Source organism: Rousettus aegyptiacus, unplaced genomic scaffold (assembly GCF_014176215.1).
Source record: "Rousettus aegyptiacus isolate mRouAeg1 unplaced genomic scaffold, mRouAeg1.p scaffold_m13_p_8, whole genome shotgun sequence".
Taxonomy (NCBI): domain Eukaryota; kingdom Metazoa; phylum Chordata; class Mammalia; order Chiroptera; family Pteropodidae; genus Rousettus; species Rousettus aegyptiacus.
In genome coordinates this window covers 27,746,827-27,760,554 of record NW_023416311.1, presented here as the reverse complement: position 1 = coordinate 27,760,554, position 13,728 = coordinate 27,746,827, and the positions used below count along the sequence as shown (strand labels likewise).

The 13,728-nt window shown below is 46.9% G+C and overlaps 1 protein-coding gene across 1 annotated transcript; it reads right to left on the bottom strand.

The window, feature by feature from the left end:
• Nucleotides 1–607: 607 nt before the first annotated feature.
• Nucleotides 608–8,559, bottom strand: ZP3 (zona pellucida glycoprotein 3). Its single transcript, XM_016146479.2, has 8 exons — nt 8,246–8,559; nt 6,085–6,203; nt 4,315–4,418; nt 4,061–4,238; nt 3,852–3,969; nt 1,358–1,449; nt 1,098–1,225; nt 608–867 (listed from the first exon to the last, which is right to left on the bottom strand). The coding sequence occupies exons 1-8, from the start codon at nt 8,549–8,551 to the stop codon at nt 647–649; spliced, it is 1,266 nt and encodes a 421-aa protein (XP_016001965.1). The 5' UTR covers nt 8,552–8,559; the 3' UTR covers nt 608–646.
• Nucleotides 8,560–13,728: the final 5,169 nt, after the last annotated feature.

The window sequence follows — 13,728 nt, the reverse complement described above, 5'->3', positions numbered from 1 at the left end:
GGTGTAAGAGGCAGAGAAGTGGCTCCCTTCAGCAACAGGAAACACAAAGTAAGCCCCACCCTCCTGAGGCACCTATCTTAGAGCCGGTAACTTGTCCACCACAGCATACTCACCCTCAGAGGTGCTCCTCTACAGCAGCTTTAAGCCAGAGTGATTGTTGCCCAGACCACTGCCCTGGACCCATTTTCCTCTGGCCTTCAGGCCTCTGACATGTGAACATATGGCTTTCTGCCCACTGCCCCTAGGTGAGGTGGCTAGAAATCCTTTAGTCTTCTCCCTCACCACCCAAATCAGGTGCATGTGGCCTAGGGACACACAAGGCCTTTTGCTAGCCTAGAAGTAGAGCTAGCAGAGCCTACCCCACTTTGCCCTCCACTTTCATCTTGGCCTCCTTGGAGACATGACATAGTAGCCTTTGGGAAGATGAGCCTTGCATGATGCTCAAAGCCAGGAAGATGCAGGCTTGCCTTCAAACCAATCTGGCCTCTCCACTGTACAGACAGCTAGATTTACTCTAGAGGCTCCACAGTACATAGATTGCCAGGGGTTCAAATAGCACACTGATTTACAGATTGCCTTCACCCACACCACTCCCAATTCACTCTTATCTCTAGTCATTGCACTACACCCCAAGGGTTACTTTCTTTTATTGGGAAGCATACACAGGGTACATCACAGGGTGGGAAGCAGCCTGACGCCTCCTGGTAAGACCTAGGACAATGGTGACCAGAGCCAAGGATGCCACCATTGCCAGGCCTAACCCCAGCATCACAGATGTGAGAGAAGAAGTCGACTTCTCCACACCACGGTCACTGGCCTTTCCCAGGAAGATTAATGGCCCCACTGTGACATCTGCTGTTTCTGTCACTGAAAGACAAGACATCCAAGGGTTATTTTAGTCCTTTACCAGGAATCGGATTAGTGATTTTGCTCTGCCTCAGTGGGCAGAACTAGATTTTAAATAAAGCCCAAAACTGCACCCTGAGAGGTAAACAGTCTTAAATGGGAGATAAGGGAGAAGAATGTCACCCTAAAGTGACAGCAAATGCTCTAGACTGAGGGGAAGGCAATAGCCCTATGGCTGACCTAAGACCTACCGTGCCTGCGACTGCGGGGAGCAGACTTGTGCGACTGTCCCACTAACCTCCTGGAACGACCCGGAATGCCACAGCTACCCTTGTTACAACATTGACAGATATCAGCAGTGCCTTCTACTGGGGACCAGCTAAGAGAGAAAGACAAGGGGATTAGATAACTGTTGCCTACAGGAAGCAGTTTGCTGATGTTTGTGCTGGGAGAATAGACATGAGAATGGCCAAGTTTTCTACCCCAGCCATGTCCAATCTGATCTCCTCACCTATTGGAGGATTTGCTGAAGGAACAGGCTTTGTTTAGCTGGTCTGGGACTCTGTCGGCCAGGGTGACCTTCAGAAGGCAGGTGATATATACCTGGAAGTAAAGACAGCTATTACTAGGTGGACTTCTAGGCTGTGTGAGTGACTTTCCTAAGTCAGTTCTTACATAACCCTTAACTGTTGGGGGCAAGAGCCCCATTTTAGAGAAGGGGCAACAGAGGTTCAGAGGATAACTTGTCAAAAAAAAATGTCAGGGCAAGTAGCAAATTAAATTCTAAATTGTAACCCATCATCTTTATTGCCCCAGTCTTCCCCAAACTTTTCTAGCTACTTAGTATGTCCAACCCAGGCCCACTGAGTCAGAATCTCTGAAACAGGCCCAGGAATCAAGCCCAAAGGGACCAACATCCCCCTGACCGCCTAGGGTAGGGGGAACTTTGACAAAGCCAGAGATCAGGTCAGCCCTGGTCCTGTTGACAAAGGCATCCCCGGGAAGGAATCCCATTTCATAAAGTAAGCAATCCCCTGCGACAATGTATAAATTCCATCTCCTTCTCTGAAGCCTTCTGCAGAACCACAAACCTTGGCCACCACCTAGTGGCCAAGCACACAGGCAGGGAAATCATTTTGGAAACTTGAACAAGCCAGGATGCACTTCTGGCCACCTGCTTTCAGCCTGCGCCACCAGAGAAGGGTTCCAGGTCCTTCAGAGTCCTCATTCCAGGGAGGGAACTGTTTTTATCAGCTCCTTAGTACATTTTTCTGATGCTAACTGGGGCCCAAGATCCTAAGGTGGTTTCCCATTTGCTCTTGAATAAGGTATTCCTTCTCCTTTGTGCCATGGCCAGTCAGCCAGCCATTCCGACTACGTGTGAAAGAACCGCACCGTCACCCCCCACCCCCCTACTCCAGAGTTCAGGCTACCTTCTACTGATCATCATCCTCTGATCTTAGTTACCCTCCAGTCCCTGGAGAGGCAGATACCATCTCAGGTTTCCCCCATGGCCACCTGTCTGAAACCTCATCCCTATCCACCACTTCTGAAGTCAACACCAACTCCCTACTGCAAACAGGATCTTCTACCCTATGAATCACAAGATCTCAGTGTGGGGCCAGGACCCTTTCTGAATCTGTTCCTTTATCCCCAGCTCTATTCAACCCAGGACCTGCCATCAAAAGCTTTGGGACATCTCTCCAGCAGCTTCAGTTTCTGCTTCCTACTAGTCTGTATTAAACTACTTCTGTTCTCAGAACAGGACTGCTGGGCGAGGAGAGAGAGCATTGATGTACTCTTCTAGAAATTCACGCTGTTTGCAAATGTTGCCCAGATTGTGCCTCTGACTGCTTGTTAGAGTCATCTGGGAGCTCAAGTGGCTTTTGATGTATTTCCAAGTAAAACAAAATAGACTAGAAGGTACAGTAAAATATTAGTGGTAGAACCTGGACGGTAGGTACATAGGTGTTTTCAGCTTAATGTTTGAAGATTTTCATAAGATGGTAGAAAAAGGTGATGCCAGGCGCCCACCCCAATTAAGTGAAAATATATGGGGTTATATGCAAATAGCACGATCGACCTTTCCAGGTGATTAGTAGAGCCGGAGTTGAAAACTCCTGCTTTAATCACTTCTCCCTCCTGACTAACTATTCCACACTTTACACCACACCCCCACCACTGTGGACTCCTATCTCCGGAAACTTAAAGGCCATTTGTTTGTAAGGTTCTACCAGCATTCTCTGGCTAGCTACCAGTCCTACCTGAGCTTCCTGCCCCATCTGTCCCTACTTCAGGCATCAGGATCAGTCTACGTCTTAGCTCCCACCCTCTTCGGAGTAGCGGCAGCCATTGAAGACTTTCTAGGAATGCAGGTTCTAGGCTCTACTCAAAACCTATGGAACCAGACTCTGGAGGTGGGGCCTAGCAATCTAGTTCAGTAAGCCCTCCAGGTGATGCTGATGTATTCATGTTTCAAAAGGTCACTGTTCTAACCTATGATCGAGTTGAAGAGATTACCCTGTGTGCAAATAAGTTCATATTCACTTCCTTTGCCCTTCTAGAAAGCTTCCGAGAAGGCTAACACTTGCTTTTGTCAACTCCTCTAGTCATCCCACCATCCACTGGGTTCTGGCCCTGCTGACCTTAGCGAGAACATGCTCAGTTACCTGGTTACCAAATGCCATGGTTGTTGGTACTCATCTTACTTGACTTGTTAGCTAAGTTTCTGGGTTCCTATTTGCCTTTGTTCTATTTCCGGGATCTCCAATTCTCTCCATAGGGTTTTCTACCTATGAAGGGTTTGTGTCACCCATGCCTCTCCTTAAAGTTATAAGATCTAGTAAAATCTTCATTTACTTGGTAAGTTTGTGGAGTTACTAGGATGGGGGCAGAATTATCCAGTCATTGCTTGAGACACAGTGAGCTAAAGCAGCAGATAGTAAACCTAATCAGCTTGACTCCTAAAGCTCAATCTTATTGAAGGGTAATAAAAGAACTATTACCATGTTTCTGGAGTCATTAACAAACTGGAACATATCCACTGTGAACTGGAGGGTCTCTGGTCCAGGTCTGGGTGCTTTGAAAGCAGATGAGGCATCATAGAGGCCATCCACAAGACACCTTTGAAGAGAACAAGTGGTGGAGTTGAAGGTGAGGAAGATGGTGTGGGTCATGTTATGGGGGTTCCCCAGAAAGGCAATGTAACCCTCACCCATGAAAGTCCACGATGGTGTGATAAGGGTAGGTGTTCCGGTCTGGCGTTGGTGTGGCCACACAGTGGTCCACAAACAGTCGCAGTGGCACATGGCTGCCAGTGTGGACTTCTGCCTGGAGGTGGGCTATATCTCCCAGCTGGAAGGTGGGGGACCTCTTCTTAGCACTCCAGTTCTCTGAAGGGCACAGCCATGAGTGAGAGACTGCCAGAGCTTTCCCTGCCAGCTCCCCCTGCCAGCCCTCCTTGCTTACCCTCCATCAGGTGCAGGGAAAAAGCCAGCTTCTCCTCCGAGAACACCGTGGTCCTGAAGGGCACCCAGGTGGGCAGGATGGCCTGGCTGCTCACGTTGCCCTGCCTGGGAAGAGAACAGCAGCTGCCCACACCTGGACTGGGGCTCACCCCATCTGGCCCCATATTGGAGGCGGGCCACTCTATCTCGTTACAGAGTCCTCAGCTGTGATCCAGCCAGGCAGCCAGTCAAGGCAGCTGAACAGACGCATGAAGTCTGAGCCTGTCCCTTAACCTCTCAAACTTGACACTTATGAGTGGGCCCACCGCTCTCAGCCATGAGGACGTTTGGGCTACAGCATGAAGACAGACATCAAGTTAATTTGGTTTCTAAACCCACATCCTGAAGTTTCATTCTAGCGGCTCCTGTTTGAGGTCTGAGGCAGCAGTCCCTCTCTGCACCACTCAAGATTCTTGAGACCAAGTGAAGGAAGACCTTTAGAAATAAATGCAGTTAGGCCTCTGGTTCTTGAGAAACCAGTGAGATACTCTGAGCCTGTACTAGGACAGGAAGGTCCCTGGAAGCAGTTAGGTGTCTCCAAATGTCTGTTCTGTTGACCCCATGGGATCCCATGGAAGAGGCTACTTTGAGGGCTGCACCTGAGAACCAGGCCTCAGGTAGCGGGAGCTAGCTTAAAGTGTCCTTGCCTTTGGCAGGCCACCTTGCTCTGTCTGCAGCTATCAGGCCTGGTGAGCCAACATTCTCAGGTCAGTCTCAGGCAGAGCAATTCTGAAGTGGAAATGACTGTGGTTCCAGAACGGCTTCTATCTCTGGCCGATAGGAGGGCACGCTGGAGTCCTGCCCTTGGCTCCTCCGTTGCCCCTGCATGGTCAGGCATGAAGCTTGTCCAGCTCTCCTTCACTGCCTCAAGTCAGCCCCCTACAGTCTTGCTGCCACAGATAAGGTCTTATCTCATCCCAGTCTCCCAGCTGGTCTAACTCCCATCTGTCTCTCCTATCAGCTCCAGGGAACTTTTGGATTGAGAAGCCATCCTCACCCAATCTGCTTGGTGCTCATGGAGGGGCGCCTGCTTAAGTGTGAGCCCGAACACATTCACTACATCTGTTGGCCTTTAGAACCCATCTGTCCTCCCCTTATTAGGCCTCAGGCTCCAGGCCCCAGGCTGCAGCCACTACACTGCCCTCCCATGGGGTGTACGTGGCTCTGCCCAGACTCTCTCAGCCCTACCTGTCCCCTGATCTTATTCTTGGAACCTCTCCCTCAACCCCGCCCCAGGCATGTGGCTTATCCCTTGTTCCCTTATGCTACCAGCACTATCTCCCTGACCTGCTCCTAGAGGAAAGGACGGGAATTAAGGCCTTTAGCCCAGCACAGGACTCAGCATTGTTATAAGCTAGTCACAGGCACTGGTTGGGGCTTGAGGAGCTTCCCCAGCCCACACTCATGTACCATGGGAAAACCTAGAGAAAGAGCAGATTGCAGTGGTCAGAGCTTGAGACCTCTACCGGAGCTATTAAAAATATCCTGAACTCTGAGGGGGCCTGAGGTGGGCAGCCTGCAGCTTCCACCATGAGGCAGCTGTGGCCCGGATGCATTTCAAAAGCAGAGTAGACTTAGCAGGTCCCCCACCCCACCCAGGGCTGAGGGCAGTGACCACAGCCCAGGCACTACCACCTTCTTGCAGCCATGCTGCCAGATGTTGCCAAGAGGCTGAAAACCTTGCCAAGGGGCCTCTGCAGCAGGAGCAGAGACAGGCCCATCCCACACTGACCTGGGGAAAAGGCATTTGATGGGCACTTCTGCAAAATTAGTCCTCAGGATGGACAGGTTTCCCACAGGGCGGGGGTTGTGCAGCAGGAATGTGCTGTATACCAGAGCATCCTCCGTTACCTGAAGGAAAGAAGGGTCAACTCCAGGAGCTTCACCTGCTTCACCTGCCAGAGGTGGGCCTGACCCATGCAAGGGCAAAGGGAGAGCAGTCCACAGGGGATGGAGAGAACATAGCTCCTAGACTCAAAGCCCACTTTCTGCTGACCTCCAGGAGAACCTGGACAGGTACCACCCTCAGACCTCCAGGGTTTTTTTACCCCTGAAGTGTTGACAGCAGAGCAGAGTCTGGCTCAGCTGTGTAAAGCACCAAACAGGTGCCAGAGACATTGGGCATGTGCTCTCCTGCTCAGGCTGCCACCCCAATAGTTTCCTCTTTCAGGGGAGGCCTGGGGCCAAGAAATCCAAGATGAAGCCAGGAAGCTCGAGGAATTTTAACTCATTGCCACAGCAGTAAACACTTTTGTTGCTCTCCCTCTTATTTTCGAGCCCACTCACAGAAAGCCAATTCGGTTCAGGGGTTGCCTGAAGCAGGAAGAGCACAGGCAGGTGCTATCGGGACAGTTTGCACCTTCCAATCAAGTTACCCAGGAAGAATCCCAGCCCGGTCTAACCCCTCAGTCTGGGTCGGGTTGGGGGAAAGAGTCCCGGCTTTTTATTGAGTGCTCCAAATGGACCAGCTGCATACTTTGTGGGGCCTAGTGCAAAATAGAAGTGTTCAAAAGTTAAGAATTTCAGGACAACAGGGCATTAAACCAAACGTGGGCCTGCACAGCCTTGGCCTCAGGTGACCCTCATCAGGTAAGATTAGGAAGCCAACTGTGGAAAGCAGTGCACTGGAAAAGGAGTTGCCAGGCTGGTTGGAGTCACCTGGGATCTTAAAGCTGTTGATGTCTGGCTCCCACTTTCATTCAGACTTGGTTTAGGATATGGGAATCAGGATTTTTAAAAGCCCTCGGCTGAGTCTAATGCACAAGGTTTAGGATTTGCTAAGCTAGAATACTTCCCTGAATAACTCCTGCACTTCTCTAGCCCCCCTTCTCCCCAAGGATACAAGGGGCCAAGAGCCTCAAGGCAAACCTTGGGAGCCACACATAAGACCAGAACTTTGGTGGAGGGCTCCAGGGACTAGGCTCATCAGGTCCCAGCCAAACTACTGATATTTGAGTCCAGAGCCAACTGGGTAAGAGTGGGAGGCCCCGTAATGGATGAGAAGACAGGTTCTCCATGGGGCAGCAGGAAGTTGGTCTAGGGGATTATGGACGAGCAAGGGACCTGTGCCCAGGCCAGCCCTTTCTGGAAGGCCCCCTCTTCGTAGTGTGAGTACAGCAGTTCCATTGTAACACTGATGAGACGGCCTAGAAACTTAACTCTCGTTTGTATCAGCCTGTGGTGAAATTGGTTTCACTATACATTTTGCTTGATGTCACAGAACCTATCAATGACGTTAAGTGAGGACTTACTGTATATGTCTCTCCCCCAACTTGAGAAGTGGTCTGGCTGAACTACTCAGCTCTCCTGCACACATCTCCCACCTTAAGCACCTTCCCCAATGTGAGGCTGCCCCCAGGGGCCCTGTGAGTCTTTAAGGTCTTCAACAGATGTGGTCATGTTGCCCTTGACTCACTACTTTTAGTTCAAGGCTTTAAACCATTAAGCCCAAATGAGAGGCCGAAATTCTGTATTCCTGGGGTGATTACTTCTTGGGTGTTGAGGTGTCAAAGTTGACCCCTTTCACACAAGTTTCTAGGGCCCCCAGCAAGTGCCAGGCCACCTTCGGGGTTATCCTATCACATCTCCCATGGGCCACATTACTCCTGGATGCTCTCCAGGGGTTTTTAAGTCCTCAGGAATCAGAATGGGGGTCTGGGCCAAAGTTCACTGCCCCTCTGGACTACAGCAACTAGAGCCAAGAGCTTCTTCCAATTCACCCCCATACTGATCCCCAGCTTCAAGCCTCAGCTGCTCCACCATTCTACCCTACAAGTAACAGGCAAGCTACCCTAGACCCCCCTCACATCAGCTCTGCATCCACACTCCCCACTACTGGTCATCTCCCATGACCTCCCACCAAAGCCAGGACCACCAGGGGACCCAAGCCTCACCTGTACAGTGTTGCCACACTCGTGTAGCCCGACCTCAAATGTAACCACATCATCTGTGTCCATAGAGGCCAGGGGCTCACAGCCCTCAGGGCCCAGGGTGAGGTCTGCAGGCCTGATGAGTTTCCCAGTGCCAAAAAGGTCTTTGCTGACAGTGACCACAAGCTGGGCCTCCCGACACTCTACCACTAGGGGTGGCTTAGAGGAAAGGCGGCGGTAAGCCCCACCCTGCCAGACAGGCTGAGAGTAGCATAGTTCTGTTCCTCCCCAGAGCAGAAGGCAGATGAAGAGCCCATAGCTCAGCGCCATGATGCCTGCAAACACTCCCACTGGCGACTGCTGTGCAGCCACCACCCACTATCTTATACCCTAGATGATAGCCATTCACACCTGGGCTCCCACCTGCCTCCCTTCCCCAGCAATTGAGTTGGCGAGGCCCTTACTGCTCAAAGTGCCCACCCTCTGTTGCAGCATGGGCATCACCTGGAGCTTGTTAGAAATGATGCAGGCTCTCAGCCCACCCCCAGACCACAGAGTAGGAATCTGTATTTTTTTGTTTTTCTATCTCCCCAAGTGATTTGTATTTACGTTAAAATTTGAGAAGCATGGGCTGGCAGCCTGGTCAGTCAAGATTTCTCATCCCTTCTACTTCCACCCTTTGCTGGCCCTGCACTCAGAGCCCAGGGAGGGAGCTAAGAGCTGTCCTAGGTCAACGGAGGAGGGCAAAAGAAAGGTCTTGATTGAAAGGTGGGAAGAATTTGATCAGAGAAGGCAGGGACCTCATTCCAAGTGAGAAGAGAAAGAAGCATCATTATAGGAGCTAGGGAATTTTATGGGGCTACTGCCCGATATTATGGGAGGTAGGAGGGTATGTCAGTTTAAGCAGAGGCAGCTGTGTGAACAGAGGTGTAGAAAGGGCACTGGGTGGTGTTGTGGCGCATTTAAATCTAAGACCCACGGAGCCAATCGAGATTAATTATGAGCCTTTATTAGCCGGCCAGCAACTGACTCTACCACGCAGGGTTAGAGGAGATCAGCTCGGGGTCTTTGTTTGAGGCAGTTTATGAAGCCTCTGACTACATCTTAGAACAAAGAGAGTAAGGAAATTAAAGAAAGCAGAAGTTAACCGTTAATGTCTTTTACAAAGATAAATGTATCTGGGGAATTGCTAGATCAAACATAGCCTGGTAGACAGTCTTGTTATCTGTATCCTGGAATGTTGTGCCTCTTTTTGGGGCTTTGGCGCCTAGAGGAATCACCTCCTTGTTACTGATTTACTGGGAAGTCTTTACTCTTACATTCTCAAAAGAGGCAGCTCATAAAACCTAAAACTACATCAAACAAGTAAGCAGATTACAGAAGCAGGAGTTGACCATTAACGCAATACAAATACATCACCTCGTACTACACTCTGGTTAATAAGTGAGTAGATTACAGAAGCAGACACTGGCCATGTTCATATCTTATACAATACATTTCCTAAAACCACACCCAAGCAAGTAGGACAACTTCTGGTATCTAAAGATATTTCTTCCCTGTAGCTGACTTAGCTAGCTCACTTTGAAAAATTTTCACCCTTAATAGTGGGTTTGGGGGAAAAACCCGGAAGCTCAGAGTTGCTGGAGCCTTGGTATGGGGGCAGTTTAGAGAAGTGGGGAGGATCACAAGGGTGTGAGCTGAGAGTCTGGATTTTGCTCTGCAGGTGAGGAACACCACAGAAGGATGGTGAGTGATCAGGCTAGCTCTGGCTGGGAAGCTGTAGGACTGGAGACAAGGATCAGGAACCTATTGTACCAGTCCTGGCAGGAGAATGGGAGAGAGTAGAGAAGAATTGACAGAGTCAGCATTTACTGATGGCATACTCTGCCAGGCCTGGGTGAAACTCCTTCATGAGAGGAAGAGAAATGTAATAATTAACGGTATGCAATTCCTATGGGCAAAAGTGTGTACTCACTTGTAAATGCTTGCTTCTAAAGTAGTCAAACCATAAATTTAAGTTGCTAAAATATTCCCTTTAGTGGTTTTTTTTGTTTGTTTGTTTGTTTGTTTGTTTTTTGGTTTTGTGTTCATTTAAAAAAATATTATAGTTTACTTGTGGGAATATAAACTAAGGGAATGGATTACCCCTCACGACTTCCTTTGACCTTTTCAAGATGGGGGTGGAGACAGCAGAGAGAAGCAGGTGGGAGCTCAGAGTTTAGGCTCCAAGCTCACCAGCACAACCCCCGCCCCGGGTTCCCGTCCTACCAGTCCCAGAGGGAAGGAGTCAGCTGTAGCCTGAGGCCCAGAAGAACGGTTAACAGGAGAGACTGTGTTCTAGGAGTAGAGGTATAATGGGGGAGGGGTCTCTCCATGCTTGTTACCCGCAGCTGTGTTTGCATTGTTTGCATTGTGCTGGCAGTAGAGTGGGGTGGGCTGGGGATGAGAGATCAGGGCCTCCCTGAAGCTTCATATCCATCCCCTCTTGCTCTCTACCTCAGAGCATGTCGTAAGGGGTTTGTGTTCCTCTTCTTCGGAAAGAGGACTAGAAACACTTCCATCAGAAAGCGTGGCCAGCCCAGCCGAACCCAAACCAGATTCTGAGTTTTTTGCGTTTTGTTTTGTTTTTTTGTTTTTGTTTTTGTTTTTTGTTTTGAGACATGCTGTCCCCTGGTGGCCAGAGCACACCAAAGGCCCCCAGCCCAGACGTTTTCCTTTAAATTCCTTAGAGCCCAGACATTGGTCTCTAAATACTATTCCTCTCTAAAAGCAAGACCCGGGGCACCTTGGAGAATTTTATGATTCCAGGCTAGGGCTGGGAAAATACAAGGAAACTCTGGAACATTTTTTTATGCCAAAAAATGCTCACAAAATGATGAGGATGTGTCAAAAGAACACAGGAGCCAAATTGAATGGTGGGGAGTCCCACCGGCTGAACAACAGGGTCTCGAATGAATAGGACAATAAGGACTACGCATTAAGTAAAATAAGAATTTATGAGCATCCATACTTATGATAAATAAGTAAAGACACAGAAATGAGAAAGTTCCATAAAAGGGAAACTTCTTTATGGTAGAATGCCAACCGATAACTGTTTGCAATCATTACAGTTAATAGATTCAGGCAAAAATTATCAGTGCATGTTAAAAAATTGATGGCATGATGGAGATGTTAGCTAACTCTATGGTGGTAGTCATTCTGCAGTATGTAAAAGTATCAAACCAATGTGCTGTACACTTTAAACTTACTCAATGTTTTATGTCACTTATATCTTAAAAGCTAGGGAAAAAGTTCCGGAGATGGATGGTGGTGATGGTGGCACAAGAATGTGGATGTGCTGAATAACACTGAATTGTACACTTAAAAATGGTTAAAATGGGAGTGTGGTTCCATAGTGTAGTGGTTAGCATGTCTGCTTTACATACAGAAGGTCCTGGGTTCACATCCCAGTGGAACCACAATCCATGATCTGTGGCCATGCCTCTCTGAATAAGCCCAATGTCTGCTCACAGAAACTAAGCAGAGTCAGGCCTTGGATTGTACTTGGATTGGAGACCTAGGAAGACCAGGTGCTCTAGGCAGAAGGTATTAAAAAAATGGTAAATTTTTTTTAAATTAAAAAAAGTTTATCATGGTGACATTGGTTGACGAAATCCAGTAAGTTTCAGGTGTACAATTTAACAGCAAGGCATATATATATATATATATATATATATATATATATATATATATATATATATATATTGCATCGTGTGTTCACTGCCCATAGTTAGCTTTCTTTCTGTCACCACATATCTGACCCGTTGTACCCCATCTACCTCCCCCTTCCCCATCTATGCTCTGGTAACCACTAGTCTATTGTCTATGTCCATGAGTCTCTGTTTGTTTGTCTTGTTCATTTGTTGCTTTTAGGTTTACAGCCCACATGTAAGTGATATCATTTGGTTTTTCTGTCTGGCTTATTTCGCTTAGCATGATTATCTCAAGGTCCAATCATGTTTTTGCAAATGGCAGTATATTATCTCTTCTTATAGGTGAGTATATATGTACTACATTGTCTTTATTCCATTATCTATTGTAGGACACTTCGGTTGCTTCCATGTCCTGGCCACCGTGAATAATGCTGCTATGAACATCAGTGTTATATGTTTTCAAGTTTTGGGGGTAAATACCCAGTAGAGGAGTTGATCAATTCTTAGTTTTTCGAGGAACCTCCATACTGTTTTCCATAGTGACTGTACCAATTTGCAGTCCCACCAGCAGTGTATGAGGGTTCCTTTTTTTCCACATCCTCTCCAATGTTTGTTATTACTTGTCCTGTTGATTATAGCCATTCTAACAGGTGTGAGATGGCATCTCATTGTGGTTTTGATCTGCATTTCTCTAATAGCTAGCAATGTTGAGCATCCTTTTATGTTTGTTGGCCATTTGTATGTCTTCTTGAGAGAAGTGTCTGTTTAAGTCCTCTGCCTCTTTTTAATTGGATAGTTTTTTTGTTATTGAGTTGTATGTGTTCTTTGTATATTTTGGATATCAGGCCCTTATCAGAGGCATTGGCTTGCAAATATCTTCTCCCATTCTGATGATTGTCTCTTTACCTTGTTGATGATTTCTTTTGCTGTGCAGAAGCTTTTTAGTTTATTACAGTCCCTAAAATGGTAAATTTTATGTTATGTATATTTTACCACAATAAAAACAGTGAAGGAAAAACAAAACAAAATAAAACTAGCTGATGGAAATTGGAAAACATAGCCTCAAAGTTTCTCCCCAAAGATTCTTTATTAATTACAAAGAATTAAGTGGTTACTTTACAATGGATAAATCTGGCAGATACCACTTTAGCCATGTTGTCAAAGTTAACTAACCATTAGTGGAATAAACATTATCTCATTAGTAGGATAAACTAACATCAGGTGCCTTCTGATGTGAGGGGATGATAGTGTTTAGAAAAAAGCATGTATGTGTATATATATATATGTACACGTTCATGTGTATATATGTGTATGTGTATAAAATGTGTGTATATATGTATGTGTATATACACATATAGAGATACATACATGTACACACAAATATAAAGAGATAGAAAGCATGTGTAGCAAAATGTTCATATTTGCTGAATCTGGGTAAAGGGTAAACAAAATTTTGAAATAAAAAAGTTAAACCCTCTCTAGGTTAGATTCAAGTGAAAGAGAAGACAGTAGGATCCATTTTCAGAAGAAGGCCATTAACTAGGTTTCAAAAACAATTGCTTAGACAAAGTATGAGTTTACTAGGCATAAAACAAAGATCTGTAATATATTTGAGGAAAAAATTTTGAAACCCTGTTGAAAGTCATCAAAGAATACCTAAATACACAGAGAGATAGTCCATATTCATGGATGGGAAATGCAATATAATAAAGATATAATTCTCACAAAATTAATCTATATTTTCTATTAAAATCCTAATAGGTTTCTTTTTGTATGTGTATAGGTGGGTGAAACTCAAGAAAATTGATTCTAAAA

Coding starts and splice junctions, on each gene's coding strand:
- ZP3 (XM_016146479.2), bottom strand. CDS start 8,551: ATGGCGCTGAGCTATGGGCTCTTCATCTGCCTTCTGCTCTGGGGAGGA. Junction 4,239..4,314: donor TTCCCTGCACCTGATGGAGG/GTAAGCAAGGAG, acceptor TGTGCCCTTCAG/AGAACTGGAGTGCTAAGAAG. Junction 3,970..4,060: donor ACCATCGTGGACTTTCATGG/GTGAGGGTTACA, acceptor TTCTCTTCAAAG/GTGTCTTGTGGATGGCCTCT.